The sequence below is a fragment of the Henckelia pumila genome, unplaced genomic scaffold (genome assembly GCF_033568475.1).
Source record: "Henckelia pumila isolate YLH828 unplaced genomic scaffold, ASM3356847v2 CTG_298:::fragment_6:::debris, whole genome shotgun sequence".
Lineage (NCBI taxonomy): Eukaryota > Viridiplantae > Streptophyta > Magnoliopsida > Lamiales > Gesneriaceae > Henckelia > Henckelia pumila.
Window position 1 is genome coordinate 79,690 of NW_027331799.1, and position 17,618 is coordinate 97,307.

A 17,618-nucleotide genomic window follows, 5' to 3' on the forward strand; every position below is an offset into this window, starting at 1 on the left:
CACTTATTGCAGTTATTTATTCGATCTACTTTAAGGTTTACAGTTCAATTTTGCGAGAAAGAAACCTTCGCTTGATCAGATCATTTCTTTTGAGCAAAATCATGGTTTAGCAAATTATTCTTGCTTCGGTTTGATAAAGCATCGCAAGTTTTTCAAAAATATTTTAAAGTGTGTATTCATCCCTCTCTACACATATTTTTCGATCCTAACATAAGATATTTTGATTTTAATTTTCAATAATCTGATTATATTATTTTAATAAATTTGTAACTTTTTTAAAAAAATTGTTTATAGATAATTACATCAATTAATTATTCTTTCATAATACTATATTTAATTGATAAAAATAAATATATAAATTATTGTTTTTATAAATATTTTGAAGAATAAATTAGTTGTAAATAAAACAATAGGAAATATTTTGAGAATATTTCTTTTAGTGTAGTGTTTAGAGTTGATGAGTTAGAAATGAGTTTTGTTTTTGATGTAGAAATTATATTATATTGAAGTTAGCGTGACACCAAAATAACGTAATGAGTTGAAAATTATCTAAATGAAATGAGAGTGAAATTGAATTTTAAAACAAAATTTATTAATCCAAACTAAGGATGTAATTGAGCCGAGTCGAGCCGAACTCTTGATATTTGGGTTTGGCTCGTTCATAATCAAAACGAGCTCGAGCTTTATTTAACTAATATATTCATGATTCGCGAGTTTATTTGAACTTTTATCGAGCCTATACAAACTTAATAAATATAAATTAGAAACATAAATATCCTAAATTAATTATTAATTAAAAATTAAAGTTTAGAGAAAAATACATTATTCTCATTAAAGTTTATAATTTTATTCTAATAAATAGATTTTTATATATTTGTGATAAGTAAAAGTGTAAACTTTATAATTCAAATATCAAAACTATTATTTTTTTTTTCTAAACGCCGACTCACAAGCATGTTAATGAACTTGTTCACATGCTAACGAACCGAATATCATAAAACTTGAACTTATTTCGTTTATCTTAACGAGTCTAATTAAACAAACTTCTATCAAATCGATATTCGAATAACTCACAGACGACTTATCAACTTGGTTCGTTTACATACCTAATCCAAAAGTCCTTAATTTAAAATACCTCAATGTAGATACACTCTAAATAAAAAACGAGTAACTTTCGGCAACCTAGTACAATTGTTTAAATTCACATGGTACAAAATTGATTTATGACATTTTACTGATTTTGAACTGTAGCTACAAATTACAATTCTCCATAATCCCATCTCCGTCCTAAGTAGACCTGGCCAAGGGCCGGGTTGGACCCGGACCCAACCCGGAACCAGCCCATGGTCAACGGGTCGATTAACTGGGTGAACGAGTCAGACCCAGTTCCGGTTTTCCACTTTGAAAACCACCAACCCGGCGTCCAACCCGGACCGGAACCGGCCATGGGTAGGCGGGCGGGCGGGCCCGTTAAGGGTTGATATTTTACCAACCCGGGCCCGGACAACTTGGCTCCAACCCGCCGGGAACAGGCCATGGGCGGGCGGGCCGGTTAAGGGTTGGTATTTTACTAACCCGGACCCGGCCTGTGGCCAGGTCTAGTCCCAAGTCTCCTGTAACAGTCAAAATAAAGAGATTTTATGACAGGAAAGCAGGATCAACATCGATACAGGCATCAAAACATAGCTTTACATACAGTTACAAGAATCACCTATCCTGCGGGTATACTTATGTGCTACTTCAAGATTCATGAGTCAACAAGTCCCTAAAGAAGGAATCCGAAACTGCTTCTCTCGCGGAACCGTAACCATTCAGGCGTTTCTTCAGAGAACGCAATTCTCTTTCATCTTTAGAGGTTCGTTCCTGGTGTATTAAAATCCATACCAGAAGAATTGAGACTAATATTCCAACAAAAGGTTGTAACTTCGCAATTACTGATGATATGAAGAGTTCTATCATGTCGACAAATTAAGTTTTCTGAACAAAGACTTACATAGGATTTCTTCAGTAGCAAAATGTCAATCATGTATTGAAGCCACAACACATTTGTCTTGGGAAAACTGTCATAATGGTTAACATGGTCATTGTTTGTACCAGAATCATCGAAAGAAATATTGTACGTGTGGAACAAATTGATTATAGCATCTTATCCAATTTATAATTATCGAAAAAGGTATTTTGGTTCAAGATGTCCACACCATTTGTTTTATGATATATAGTGCCAAAGCATCATGCTTTCAGTGTTGGATGCGGTGTGAATGACTATGAATGAAGCGATGTAGTTAGCTATAATAGAAACTGAACTTGTGTACCTCCCCTCCCAGCAATCATCAGTTATATCCCGCATCTTCCTATATGTATCTGCCTGTATGAATTATTGTGGACAACTAGATAAGAAAATTTTAGTACAGAAGCCGAATAGGTAAGCAACTTAACTTTTTTGTACCTGCTTGTCTCCCTTTGGACCCTCAAAAATTTCTGGATCTGAAGATAAATCCAGAAAGAGTATATCTTCACCTGTTGGACATACTCAAATTGTGCCAATTAATAACATCCAGAACTTAGCTTCAATGCGGAAAAATTAATAAGATTGATGTAAACCTGTATTAATCCGTGAAAGTGTAAAGTCAATTATGGATACAAGCAGTCCAAAAGTTTTTATTTGTATTTTTCTTTCCTCGAGAATGCATTGCAGAGTAGCAAAATCTTTCCGACATAACAGAATGTTTCCCCTGTTTAAAATACAAAACCAAGTCAGCATTTTTTGGGAAAAGGCAAGATGTTGTAACAGATCATAGTATGTCAATGAAACCAGTGCAAATCTCTGTGTTCAAATTCATATGCAGCCTCAGCTACAGCCAAACCCAATGTGACCTGCAACATTTGATTCTATAGTGTAATGCACCACGTACAAAAATGCAATCATATAGAATTATAAATAATATTAACCATTTTACCTGAACTAACAAACTTCGTGCCTCATTAAAGTTGAGAAGCACGAAGCTCTCGAGATCTTGACCACCATGTTCTTGAACAAAAACAACATAGCACTGGGGTACAAATGCTTAGTTGATTTAATGAACTAAATCTGATGAACAGACAAGAAACAAGAAAAGTACAATATCCACCTTAAATTTACTCCGGAATAAAGCAAGACAACAGGAAGCAAACCTGGTTTTCAGGAAATTCCTTAGGATGGTCATTTTCCGAGCCGTGCTTCCCATCCCAGTTTTCCCATGCACTTACCAAAGCAGAATCATAAAGGCCTTGACACACCCTCAAACTGCAAGAACGTGACAACAATAGGATGTCAACTAACGGTCAATAAAAACTGAGCTTGTCTTGAACTGAATGCAGGTATTTTCTTTCAAGGAAATATTAGAACCTCCTGTCCGAGGGTATCCTACCATTGCTACAGTTTAAGATTATGTAAAGATGCAAAACAGAGCAGAACTTTGCAACATCTAATCTAATCTAACGGTCAAGGATAAAATATAGCTACAAAATAAATAAATCCTCTCACAAAAGCAGTAAAAGACTGAATATTAGATTATAGCCGAGAACAATTGATCCTCCATCGGTTCCTTAAGCAGTAAAGGTGTAAGGACTGTGTAACACCCAGAAAATTTATACGTAAATCCGCATGCATAATTAGGAGAAATTAATTTTAAAATAGGGGTTAAATGAATTTATGTGATATTATGTGATTTATATGCATGATTTAATTTATTTTAGCATTTAACCCGCTATTTTAGAATTTCTTGATTTTTTGTGAAATAAATTGTTTTGATCGCGTAGACGGGTCCGTGGACGGACGAGATACCAAAATTCTTAGCCAAAAATATTTTATGAGTTTTATGAGCCTTAAAATAATATTTTAAGTTATTTTGTCAAGAAAATTTCTGTATTTATTTATATATTTATTTAAGGGTTGATTTATAGCCAAAATAAGTCATTTTAATGACCTTTATTAAATTTTAAAAATTCCTTATTTTATTATTTCGAGATTTAGATATTTTATTATGTTATCTAATATTTTTAAGAGTTTAGAAATCTTTTAAGTTGGTAATTATCTCCTAGATAGTTAATAAAATCTTATGCCTACCCAAAACCCACGCCCAAAATCCCCTAAATCACGTTGCATTCCATCTTTTCCTCACCCTAAACGCCGAAGTCAGTCTCCACCCTTCCCCTTCATCGACGCACAGCAGCCAAGCCTCCATAGCCACCGTTCGAAGCTTCAAGTTTAGTTGTTCGTCGTCCCGGAGTCGTATACGCGTTATTGTTCGAAATAAAATCAAAGGCATGTTTAATTCCTTTCTTTCACACCATATGAGCTATTTAGATCATTCACGACAGATTTTTATTGAGTTTTGTGGTTTCTCTTTAATATGATTACGTTTTGGTTTGAACTTGATTTTTTTACTCTCGGTCTTTGCATTACTTCATGTTCATCCCCACGTTTTTTTTTCATGGATCAAGCATGGTCTGCTGGTCAGGTTTGAGGGGCGTCCTAGAGTCCCTAGGGTCGGCTATAGGGGCTGGTTCGAACCAAGTAAAGCTAGGAGTGATGGCTGGTCGTGGGTGTTGCTCCTTGGATTCGCAGGTTTTGGTGTTGGGACAAAGATGATCGGTTATGGCTTGCATGGGCGGTCCAAGGCTGCTGGCTCATGGTTAAGAAGTGTGATAGGGTTCCTAGGGTCGAACCAAGGCAGCTCTAGGTCCTAGTAGAGAGCAGACCGATCGGGTTCTTCTTTGCTGTACAGTTGGTCGGCAGGTTACGGGTTTCCCGAAGCGTCTCTCCCTAGGGCTGTGTAGGGATCGATGTGGGTCAAGGCATGGTTCGTTGTAACCGCCCAGACGTGGGCTACGTCTGGGCGGTGGAGCTCCGGCCGGTGGGTGGCCGGAGCTGGCCAGCAGCAGGCCACAAAACCTGCTGCTCACGGCTGAGGAAAAGTTGGAAAAGGGGGGGTGTCGAGTTGTGTGTCCTGGGTAGGTGCCGGGTCGGGTATGGGGTCTGGGTTGGGTCTGGGTGTAGTGGGTCGGGTCAGTTGGGTCCGGGTCCGGGTTAGGTGGGCCGGGCTCGAGTATTTTAATTTTTAATTAATTAAGAGTTTAGTTGGTTTTTGGGTTTAAATAATAAGTTAGAAAATTATTTGGGCCTCCAAATAATTTTATTTGAGCCTTAAATAATTTATTTAAGTTAGCCCAATGATTTTTATGGGCTTGGGAGCCCATGGGAATTTTTGGGCCAGTCAGTGGATTTTTGGGGTCAGTCTAGAGTTTTATTTGATTTAATTAAGTTAAAGGGCTTAAATAATTTATTTAGGCCCAGTTAAGTTAATTAAGTTATTTGGGCTAACATATAATTATTGGGCTTTTATTTAAGTTTAATGGGTTTAAAGTGAGTGACCAACAGTCTGGACCAAGCCATGAAAAATAACTAAGTCCGAAATATATATTTAATTATTTTTATGCATGAAGTTTATATTTTTAGTATAAGTATATTTATTATAAAAATTAATTAAATATATATTACGGACAAATTTTCAGTGCATGCATTCATGAAATTTTATATGATTATGATTATGTATGTGTTGAGCAATAAAATATTTTTATGATGGAAATTGAAGTAGTGTGACAGCACAGAGGTGGTTATCCACTATTTATGTTAAGAGGTAGTTTACTACCAGCACAGAGGTGATTTATCACCGCCACGTACGTTGGTTCAGGAGATTGATCAGTCGGCACAGATTTAGTCACACTTACTGATAGGACCATATTATGTTTCAAAATGTCGTGCTCAACTATATTAAGTATGCTTATGATGTCAAGTTATGTTTACGTTCAAGAATAAGATCAGTGATGTTTATGGCAAGATGATGAAATATTTTATGCATGCATGCATGTACATGTATATGTATTAGTATAATTATGTGATGCATTATTTTTAACCTTGCTATAAAGGGTTAGACATGTTGAGCCCCTAGGCTCACTACGCTTATACGGTGCAGGGGAGACAGATGACTTTTATGTAGCTCCTACCCGTGGTGAGGACGTATGAGCTTTATTTCATGCATGATAATATTTATCTTTTATTTTGAATTACATATATGTATGGGCATATATGTATAGTATTATTTTTAGTATTTTATATAAAAAAAAAATTTCCGCATTTATTAGTAGTAGACGTTTCATTTGGTATCAAAGCACGGTCCTTGGAGGGTGTCCTACTGCCACGTGAAGCTCAGAAATCTCACTATCGGTCTGTAAGTTTTAAATGTTTTATTATGATTTATCAAGAGAATATGTTATGACTTAAGACTTTATGTTAGCAAAGTTTTAGAACCCTTAAGTTATGCATTGCGATTTACGTAAAGAAACATGTGGTGGTGCAGAATACCTCCGAGACAGATGAACAGACGCGGGGAACCCCACCTCCGCAGAACCCGCTTACAGCATTGGAGCAGGCCAATGCAAATATGATGGCGGGGATCACTGCTTTGTTAGAGCAGCAAGCTGCACGACCTAGGCTTACCCATGATGAGGATGTGGCTGAGCGGTTCCAGAAGAAGGGACCAAAGGAGTTTACAGGCACCACTGATCCGCTCATTGCCGAGGGATGGATCCGATCACTGGAGTCTATATTCGACTACATGGGGATCACAGATGCTGATAGGGTCAAGTGTGCGGTGTATATGATGAGAGGTGATGCAGCCTCTTGGTGGAAAGGCGTTGTTCAAGGCGTGAATCTACCTTTGTTGACTTGGATAGAGTTCAGACGTATGTTCTATGTCAAGTATTTCACTGAGGATGTGCGCAGCCGCATGATCCGGGAGTTCATGATACTCCGTCAGGGGGACAAGTCTGTGGTGGATTACATCACCCAGTTCGAGAGAGGGTGTCGCTTCGTGCCTCTTATTGCTGACAGTGCACCGGATAAGTTGAGACAGTTTGTGGATGGATTGCGGGCTGACATCAAGCATGACGTTCGCATGTTGGATGTCTCTACTTATGAGGCGGCAGTTAGCAGAGCATTGCGTTCTGAGGAAGGGAGACGAGAGATGCAGAGGGAACAGCAGGGCAAGAGGCAGTTCCAGCCAGGAGCTTATCGACCATCTTCGCAGCCGAATCAGCAGGGACAGCAGCCGAGGCCTCAGGGGCGCCAGCCACAGCAGCAGCAGAAGGGCGAGGCCCCTAAGACAGGAGTAGTTCCCTTGTGCCCGCAGTGTCAGAGGCCTCACTCAGGTCAGTGTTTGATCGGTTCCAATGTTTGCTACCACTGCAAGGAGCCAGGGCATGTGGCATACAGCTGCCCAAGGAAGAAGAACACCATTGGGCGGGTGTTTGTCATGCAAGCTAAGGAGGCAGACCCAGATACCTCCTTAATCACCGGTATATCCTAACTTATTCTTTTAAGAAATTTTTGGGAATTTACTTCGTGATTTTAATTTGCATGGGTTGCCGGATTGCATGATTAGAGTAAGATGTACTTATTACTTGTGTTTAATTAAGAGATATATTTTATAACTTTTATTGGGAGAGAGTAAGTTTAGTATGCGATTGTTGGAATTTTCTGCGTGCAGGGAGAATTCTAGTAGGAGAAAACTCCACGTATGCGTTGCTAGATTCGGGAGCTACGCATTCGTTTATCTCCCTGGAGTTTATCAGACGGATAGGCATTAAGCCCGAGGTTGTTGTTACCGGGTACGATGTAACCATGCCGTCTGGACAGGTTCTTTCTACCACTAGTATCTGCAGAGGCTTGGAGATGGATTTACAGGGGCGCACTATCATGGCAGATTTAGTGGTCTTACCGTTGACTGGATTCGATCTGATTTTGGGTATGGATTGGTTGTCAGTCAACGGAGCAGTGATTGATTTCCGGCAGAGGACAGTGGCAGTGAAACCGGTGGAAGGCGACCAGTTTGTTTTCTTTGCATCTCCGAGCACTGAAATATCGCCTGTGATTTCTTATACACGTGCGAGGAAGTTATTGAGACTTGGTTGCCATGGGTTTCTTGCCAGTGTAGTCACATCAGCAGTGCCACCTACCAGTTCCCTAGCAGAAATAGAGGTGGTACGTGACTTTTCAGATGTTTTTCCCGATGACGTTGCAGGAATTCCACCAGCAAGGGAAGTGGAGTTCAGCATTGAGTTGATGCCCGACACTGTGCCTATTTCTAAGGCACCGTATCCACTCGCTCCGACAGAGATGAAAGAGTTGAAGGAGCAGATTCAGGAATTGTTGGAGAAGGGCTTTATTCGCCCTAGCTTTTCTCCTTGGGGAGCTCCAGTGTTGTTTGTGAAAAAGAAAGATGGTAGCATGAGACTTTGTATCGATTACCGAGAGCTCAATAGAGTCACAGTGAAGAACAAGTATCCACTGCCGAGGATTGAGAATTTGTTTGATCAATTGCAGGGAGCTTCGGTTTTCTCTAAGATCGATCTGCGATCTGGCTATCATCAGTTGAGGATCAGAGATGCGGATGTGTCCAAGACTGCTTTAGAGACACGCTATGGGCATTACGAGTTCTTAGTAATGCCGTTTGGGTTGACCAATGCTCCAGCGGTCTTCATGGATCTCATGAACCGCGTTTTTCAGCCATACTTAGATCAGTTTATCATAGTACTCGAGGAGCATGGAAGAGCACAGACAGCACTTGCAGACAACATTGCAGACTTTGAGGGAGCATCGATTGTATGCGAAATTCAGTAAGTGCGAGTTTTGGCTAGAGCAGGTGGCATTTCTTGGCCATATAGTTTCGAGAGATGGGATAGCAGTGGATCAGACAAAGGTGCAAGCAGTGCAGGATTGGGGAATTCCGAAGAATGCTTCAGAGATTCGCAGTTTCTTGGGTTTAGCAGGCTACTACCGGAAGTTCATCAAGGGTTTTTTTTCTATTGCAGTACCCTTGACTTCCTTGACCAAGAAAAATGCGAAGTTTATATGGAGTTCAGACTGTCAGAGGAGCTTCGATCCGCTTAAGGAAGCACTCACATCTGCGCCAGTGTTGGCGATGCCTGTTCCACATGAGGAGTTAGTGGTTTACACGGATGCGTCTAAGCTAGGGTTGGGCGCCGTATTGATGCAGAGTGACCGAGTCATTGCCTATGCGTCGAGACAGTTGAAGATTCATGAGCAGAACTATTCGACGCATGACTTGGAGCTAACAACAGTGGTTTTTGCTTTGAAAATCTGGAGGCACTATCTGTATGGTGAGAAGTGCAAGATTTTCACCGATCATAAGAGTCTTAAGTACTTCTTCACCCAGAAGGAGTTGAACATGAGGCAGCGCAGATGGCTAGAGTTGGTGAAGGATTACGACTGCGACATTAGCTACCATCCGGGCAAGGCTAATGTGGTGGCCGATGCATTGAGTCGAAAGACTTCAGTGGTATCCTGTTTGACAGTACAGTTGCCACTTCAGGAGGAGATACAGAGATTCGGTTTGGAATACTATTCGGGCGGTCACGCACCGAGTTTGGCAGTGTTAGTAGTACAGCCGAATCTTCGAGATCGTATTAGAGAGGGACAGCCTGCGGATGAGGAGTTACAGCGGTTGAAGCAGAGAGATGAAGCCAAGGGTAGTCTCATTTATACTGTCATTGATGGCACCGTTCAGCACCGAGGTCGTATGTGGGTACCGAACATTGATCGGTTGAGGACCGAGATCTTGGCAGAGGCTCACACATCTCCGTATTCCATTCACCCCGGAAGTACAAAGATGTATAGAGATTTGCAGTCATTGTATTGGTGGCCCGACATGAAGAGAGATATTGGTCGATTTGTATCTGAGTGCTTGACTTGTCAGCAGGTCAAGGCAGAGCATCAGCGTCCGGCAGGGTTGCTTAAGCCTCTACCCATTCCGGAGTGGAAGTGGGAGAACATCACTATGGATTTTGTAGTGGGTCTTCCGAGGAGTGTCAGAGGCTCTACAGCTATTTGGGTGATTGTGGATAGACTCACTAAGTCAGCTCATTTTCTGCCGGTGAGGACTACTTATTCTTTGAACCAGTATGCAGAGCTTTATATCAAGGAGATTGTTAGACTGCATGGCATACCGGTGTCTATTGTATCTGATAGAGATCCGATATTCACATCTGCGTTTTGGAAGAGTCTGCATACAGCATTGGGGACTAGATTACTGTTCAGTACAGCTTTCCACCCCCAGACAGACGGGCAGTCTGAGAGAGTGATTCAGGTTCTCTACTGAGAGCTTGTGTCATTGACTTTCAGGGCTCTTGGGAGACTAGACTGCCGTTGGTGGAGTTTACTTATAACAACAGTTTTCAGGCGTCTATAGGTATGGCTCCTTATGCAGCACTTTACGGGAGGAGATGCAGATCTCCCGTGCATTGGGATGAGGTTGGCGAGAGGATTTTACTTGGTCCCGAGATTGTACAGCTGACTGCAGACATTGTGACACAGATTCGGGATCGTATGGGACAGCTCAGAGTCGTCAGAAGAGTTATGCTGATACTCGACGACGAGATCTTGAGTTTGCAGTGGGTGATCATGTGTTTCTGAAAGTATCACCTATGAAAGGGGTGATGAGATTTGGACGCAGAGGCAAGTTGAATCCGAGATATATTGGGCCATTTGAGATCTTGGAGAGTGTTGGCACTTTGGCATACCGATTAGCACTACCGCCAGGGCTTGCAGCAGTGCACAACGTCTTCCATGTATCCATGCTTCGGAGATACGTGTCTAATCCGTCGCATGTGTTGGATTACGAGCCATTGCAGTTAGCACCAGATCTAGCGTTTGAGGAGAGACGAGATTGAGAACGCGGGTCATACCGATGGTCAAAGTCCAGTGGCTGAATCACTCTGAAGAGGAAGCCACTTGGGAGACCGAGACAGACATGAGGACTCGCTACCCGGAGCTATTCGGGTAAGTACTTTAATTTCGAGGACGAAATTCAATTTAAAAGGGGAAGAATTGTAACACTCAGAAAATTTATACTTAAATCCGCATACATAATTAGGAGAAATTAATTTTAAAATAGGGGTTAAATGAATTTATGTGATATTATGTGATTTATATGCATGATTTAATTTATTTTAACATTTAACCCGCTATTTTAGAATTTCTTGATTTTTTGTGAAATAAATTGTTTTGATCGCGTAGACGGGTCCGTGGACGGACGAGATACCAAAATTCTTAGCCAAAAATATTTTATGAGTTTTATGAGCCTTAAAATAATATTTTAAGTTATTTTGTCTAGAAAATTTTTGTATCTATTTATATCTTTATTTAAGGGTTGATTTTTAGCTAAAATAAGTCATTTTAACGACCTTTATTAAATTTTAAAAATTCCTTATTTTATTATTTCGAGATTTAGATATTTTATTATGTTATCTAATATTTTTAAGAGTTTAGAAATCTTTTAAGTTGGTAATTATCTCCTAGATAGTTAATAAAATCTTATGCCTACCCAAAACCCACGCCCAAAATCCCCTAAATCACGTTGCATTCCATCTTTTCCTCACCCTAAGCGCCGAATCAGTCTCCACCCTTCCCCTTCATCGACGCACAGCAGCCAAGCCTCCATAGCCACCGTTCGAAGCTTCAAGTTTAGTTGTTCGTCGTCCCGGAGTCGTATACGCGTTATTGTTCGAAATAAAATCAAAGGCATGTTTAATTCCTTTCTTTCACACCATATGAGCTATTTAGATCATTCACGACAGATTTTTATTGAGTTTTGTGGTTTCTCTTTAATATGATTACGTTTTGGTTTGAACTTGATTTTTTTACTCTCGGTCTTTGCATTACTTCATGCTCATCCCCACGTTTTTTTTTCATGGATTAAGCATGGTCTGCTGGTCAGGTTTGAGGGGCGTCCTAGAGTCCCTAGGGTCGGCTATAGGGGCTGGTTCGAACCAAGTAAAGCTAGGAGTGATGGCTGGTCGTGGGTGTTGCTCCTTGGATGCGCAGGTTTTGGTGTTGGGACAAAGATGATCGGTTATGGCTTGCATGGGCGGTCCAAGGCTGCTGGCTCATGGTTAAAAAGTGTGATAGGGTTCCTAGTGTCGAACCAAGGCAGCTCTAGGTCCTAGTAGAGAGCAGACCGATCGGGTTCTTCTTTGCTGTACAGTTGGTCGGCAGGTTACGGGTTTCCCAAAGCGTGTCTCCCTAGGGCTGTATAGGGATCGATGTGGGTCAAGGCATGGTTCGTTGGAACCGCCTAGACGTGGGCTACGTCTGGACGGTGGAGCTCCGGCCGGTGGGTGGCCGGAGCTGGCCAGCAGCAGGCCACAAAGCCTGCTGCTCACGGCTGAGGAAAAGTTGGAAAAGGGGGGGTGTCGGGTTGTGTGTCCTGGGTAGGTGCCGGGTCGGGTATGGGGTCTGGGTTGGGTCTGGGTGTAGTGGGTCGGGTCAGTTGGGTCCGGGTACGGGTTAGGTGGGCCGGGCGCGGGTATTTTAATTTTTAATTAATTAAGAGTTTAGTTGGTTTTTGGGTTTAAATAATAAGTTAGAAAATTATTTGGGCCTCCAAATAATTTTATTTGAGCCTTAAATAATTTATTTAAGTTAGCCCAATGATTTTTATGGGCTTGGGAGCCCATGGAAATTTTTGGGTCAGTCAGTGGATTTTTGGGGCCAGTCTAAAGTTTTATTGGATTTAATTAAGTTAAAGGGCTTAAATAATTTATTTAGGCCCAGTTAAGTTAATTAAGTTATTTGGGCTAAGATATGATTATTGGGCTTTTATTTAAGTTTAATGGGCTTAAAGTGAGTGACCAGCAGTCTGGACCAACCCATGAAAAATAACTAAGTCCGAAATATATATTTAATTATTTTTATGCATGAAGTTTATATTTTTAGTATAAGTATATTTATTATAAAAATTAATTAAATATATATTACGGACAAATTTTCAGTGCATGCATTCATGAAATTTTATATGATTATGATTATGTATGTGTTGAGCAATAAAATATTTTTATGATGGAAATTGAAGTAGTGTGACAGTACAGAGGTGATTATCCACTATTTATGTTAAGAGGTAGTTTACTACCAGCACAGAGGTGATTTATCACCGCCACGTACGTTGGTTCAGGAGACTGATCAGTCGGCACAGATTTAGTCACACTTACTGATAGGACCATATTATATTTCAAAATGTCGTGCTCAACTATATTAAGTATGCTTATGATGTCAAGTTATGTTTACGTTCAAGAATAAGATCAGTGATGTGTATGGCAAGATGATGAAATATTTTATGCATGCATGCATGTACATGTATATGTATTAGTATAATTATGTGATGCATTATTTTTAACCTTGCTATAAAGGGTTATACATGTTGAGCCCCTAGGCTCACTACGCTTATATGGTGCAGGGAAGATAGATGACTTTTATGTAGCTCCTACCCGTGGTGAGGACGTATGAGCTCACGGAACAGTGGCCCCGTGACCGTTGCATGATTTAGGATTATTTCAGATACATTTTATCATGTTGTTGAATTTTAAGCAAATTATATTTTTACTTTAGTATTTCAGCACTTGGTGTTTTTGGAACAATGCAAAACTTATTATTTTTATTTCATGCATGATAATATTTATCTTTCATTTTGAATTACATATATGTATGGGCATATATGTATAGTATTATTTTTAGTATTTTATATAAAAAAAAAAAATTCCGCATTTATTAGTAGTAGACGTTTCAGACTGCATATGAGATTATCGTTTAGAACAACTGACATCGTCCATTTCCGTGAACAAATATTTTCACACTCATTAGTTGCATTCAATAAGCAATTAACGAATGCACGTCCCAAGTCTATTTTACTCTAGGGCACCCTTTGTGGATCATCTTACAAGGAGCACATATTTGAATTATCTTATCTTTTTTTTCTTTTTCCTGGGAACGAGATTTGTATTATGCTATTATCTAATGTCCCCTGATTAAGTTTAATCTTTCATAATATATGAGTACTAACGCACAGAACAAACAAACCAGTAAGCTACTCTATATAACTCCAGAGTTCAAATTTTGATCAATGTAAACGTTAACTTGGGATGAAATTTCACCTGGAAAAGAAAGAAAAACGTCAGCTTAAGAGAAAGCTAAGCAAAATAGGTTATCAACCACAAAATACCAGAGGAAATCTAATCAAGCCATTCCTGGAAGGTCGTTAACTTTTACAAGTGGTAAATCAAATAACAACAGCTACAACCAAACAGATGAATGGTATAAAATATAGCATATCATACTAAAGTAGGTGTTAATTGTTATCATAGAAACTAATAAGTTTTTCTCTATCTATATTTCTTACCACCAAAGCAATAAAAAAGAATTAGCTTCAGGTGTTAGCTCTTACACTGACAATGCTTACTATTTTCATAAGTCTTAAAAAGAGAAACAGATGGCTTACTCCATTGTTTTTATGAAGGTTGTGCAGGCATTGGATATATGGCCTTCATATCCTCTTAGGCGGTTGAGAGTGCAGGATAGGACAACCTCCTCAAGTAATTCTTCCGATCTCTGGAGCAAATAAAGGCATCAGGCATGAGGATTAGAAGGCAAAAAAATTCCTTTCTTCATAAACCAAGATAAAGACCAAGTTTTACACACTGGGATAATAGCATTGACACTGTCGGCTATCAATTATTAACATTCTCTATCTAGGTTATGATTTTGCCATTCCTTTCCATGAGGCATACAAATATGTAGGAATCAAAAGCAATGGTGACACTAACATCCTATCACAAAGACTAAGTGTTAACAACAGTGGCGCCAAGATCCCTTGGTCTAGCGGCAAGGACGAGACCTCAAGATCCAAATGTTTTTTGAGTTAAGATCCTACTTGTGTGGTTAGGTAGATAAGAATTCCCCACCCCCATTCTGTCGAACAACATAAACAACAGAGGCCAGTAAAGTAGTGGTCAATAACATAAACTGCAAGCGTAAAATCAGCTTTGGCTGGTAGCAACAACATTATCAAAACGAGAAGAACAATTTAACTCTTTACAGCACGTAAAGGTTAGCCAAATGATCTGGTCATCTGCTTTTATCAAAATACTGCAAAAAAGAAATTTATTCTCCTTACGGGTTACTTAAAGAAATAAAAATCTATACCTTTTGCACTTCTCCATTCACTCGCAAATTGCCATCAAATGGCACAATTTTGCACACATTATCGCCAACCTTGAATGCTTCTCCATATGTTCCTTCCCCAACCTTGGTTATATTTTCTCGGTCACTGTCTTCAAACATTGTAATTCCATAATCAATCCAAAACGAGGAAACAAGAAGTACATCAAACAACTCTTAATGAAACATGAACCACAATTTCTCCCTTTCTTTTTTGAAATTTCCATGAATATTTTGCAAAGGTGGCAATTTTACTAAAAACAACAGCATTCTTAGACATTCCACAAGCATGCTAGTTTTAAGGATTTATGGGTAAATTAAATATTTCTTTAGTTTGGTGCCTTAAATTACAAGTTTGGATTTATAATTCCTAGTTTATGTGAGTTTTGGGCCATTAATTATGTTTGAAGTTAAATGAGAACTATATATATACACTTAAAGAACGTGAAGCAAGACATCGTAGTATAATATATAGATATAGTCACAATTGAGAAACGACCAAAATGAGAGAGTAGGAAAGGTCAGAGGAGCAACAAACCAGTAACTCAACAGCATGTCAGCTAGTGTTGATGGACTTGATTGGTTACATGCAGTCAGAAGAGCTGAAAAAGAACTCGGAAGGCGATCATCCACTGATGACGGCCTTGAGGTCAGGGAAAGTTTACTAACAGCAATTCCAATATCTTCACAAGATTCCTCGATAAGAATTCCAGAGGCATGCTTATCACAGCTTGAACAAAGCTTTTCTTGCATTGAATTTAAGCTTAAATAGGTTGAATATAAACTTAAAGGGACTTCCACTGAGCCTTGTCCTAAGCACTTCGGAATTGAAGATGAATGATTATCATGGCATGTAGGATCTTGGGATGGTGCAGGAGTTTCCAGTACATTCGATAACGAACCATGAAATACATAAGCACTGTTTAATTTCTTAGAAACCAGCCATTTCCTCAATACTGAAGACAAATAAGGTATGACAGTGTCATTTTTGTCACCCGTGATCCATGTACTAGATTTATTGGGAGACGGGCTTTCTTCTAATAATTCAAAGGCATCAACCTCTTCAAAATACGCCCGTTCTTTATCAAAGTTTAGAGGTTGTTTGGATTTCCCCTATGGACCAAAATATGAATGGAAAGAAGGATCATTCGCTACATGTTTCTAACCTGATCGTATTTAAATATACTACTGAATAACAAACATTAGAAATGAAAAACACCAAAAGTTTTGAGCTGATACTCATAGAAAATGGACGGAAAGAAAAGTATTTGAAAGTGGAATCAGAAATCAAGAAAAAGATATGAGATTGGAGTACCTTAGGAACAGGCGGTTTAGCATTTCTTCTAGCTTTACGTTTATCTGGTTGATATTCCACATACGCAAAAGCGGCAATACTTTTTCGTCCTCTACAATCCAGAAAATTAAATGCAGTAATCATTAGTATTGCCTCATCCAGAAAATTATACAAAATATTCAGCCAGTTATTTTTATCTCAAAAATTCAAAACATTCCAATAATATCTCGTAGGAGAAGCAGGGCATAAACCTAGTGGAAAGAGAGCGATTCCAACTGACTAGCTTTACTTGCCCTAGAATCGGCAGATTCTCATTCCCGTTGCTGCTCGAACTCCATCGCCTGCTGCTGCTTCATCAGCAAATAAATTAATCAAAAATAATTTTTTTTTAAAAAAAGTTGAACCAATATCTGGCTTTTCTCCTCGAAAACACAACCTTGCTGCGTCTTTACTGGGGATAATACTACCCTTTTGCCTTCGATAAATTATCGAAGTTTCTGCCTCTGGAAGTTCAACTGATGGATTGTTTTCCTCTTCTGCTGCAACAATTTCTGACCAGAGATCAATCACAGATTGTGAAGCCATTTTTTCGGGGCACAAATTTCGAGGCCTACGCTCTCTCTGATTTCACCGTTTCCAGCAGAAAAATTCGAAAGGGTGCGTTTTCCTCTTCTGTAGCTTCCTCTCCGGTTTCAGGTTTGATATTGCGTTTTCCAAAAATCGCATTTGATCCAATTCTATCTAATCTCGCTCGTGGTTGGGAATTATAATTTTAACCCAGTAAGTTACCTATTTCCGAATTTTAGTCTTATTATACCTTGTCATAATTTTTAAAGGTTCGTTTGGACGTGTACTTGCAAAATGTTTTTAATGTTTTACAAGTATAAAATTTTTAAAATTTGTTTTTGGATAAAAAATTTTAAAATCATCTTAAAAAATATTTTTAAATAAGTGTTTTTGGAGAACACTTTTTTAAAAACATTTGAAAGATGTTTTTTGTTGTTCTTGAAAGAAACGCGCGGATCTATCTTACAGGCAACAATCGGGTCATCGTGAAAACGGGTCATTTTTTCTTTTAGAAGAGTTTTCTCTGCAGCAGTCGTTTTCACCAAATCACTGGTAACCCTAATTTTTTTATGCAGATGTCGTCTCCACAAGCCAATCATGTGATGTAGAGTAGTGATGAATCGTTGTTTTCATTTTTAGATCTAATCATTT

General features: G+C 39.2%; 1 protein-coding gene across 3 annotated transcripts; it reads right to left on the reverse strand.

The window, feature by feature from the left end:
• Positions 1–1,184: 1,184 nt before the first annotated feature.
• On the reverse strand, positions 1,185–17,124 carry LOC140871040 (serine/threonine-protein kinase haspin homolog). Of its 3 annotated transcripts, none has more exons than XM_073273487.1 (14): positions 16,837–17,124; positions 16,652–16,747; positions 16,422–16,512; positions 15,645–16,219; positions 15,092–15,215; positions 14,388–14,497; positions 3,172–3,283; positions 2,958–3,050; positions 2,813–2,874; positions 2,602–2,732; positions 2,447–2,517; positions 2,305–2,365; positions 1,994–2,060; positions 1,185–1,863 (listed from the first exon to the last, which is right to left on the reverse strand). In XM_073273487.1, the coding sequence occupies exons 1-13, from the start codon at positions 16,983–16,985 to the stop codon at positions 2,023–2,025; spliced, it is 1,713 nt and encodes a 570-aa protein (XP_073129588.1). In that variant the 5' UTR covers positions 16,986–17,124; the 3' UTR covers positions 1,185–1,863; positions 1,994–2,022. The 3 variants fall into 3 exon arrangements, with proteins under 3 accessions (XP_073129588.1, XP_073129587.1, XP_073129586.1); XM_073273486.1 differs by having other exon boundaries at positions 1,187–1,863; positions 2,313–2,365; positions 16,652–16,744; XM_073273485.1 differs by having other exon boundaries at positions 1,188–1,863; positions 2,313–2,365; positions 16,837–17,123.
• Between the last annotated feature and the right edge of the window lie 494 nt (positions 17,125–17,618).

Excerpts from the sequence above, each read along its gene's own strand:
- LOC140871040 (XM_073273485.1), bottom strand. The coding sequence starts at position 16,985 with ATGGCTTCACAATCTGTGATTGATCTCTGGTCAGAAATTGTTGCAGCA. Across the intron at positions 3,284-14,387 it reads ACCTTCATAAAAACAATGGA|TTTGAGGGTGTGTCAAGGCC; the intron begins GTAAGCCATCTG and ends ACGTTCTTGCAG. Across the intron at positions 2,518-2,601 it reads ACTTTCACGGATTAATACAG|GTGAAGATATACTCTTTCTG; the intron begins GTTTACATCAAT and ends TATGTCCAACAG.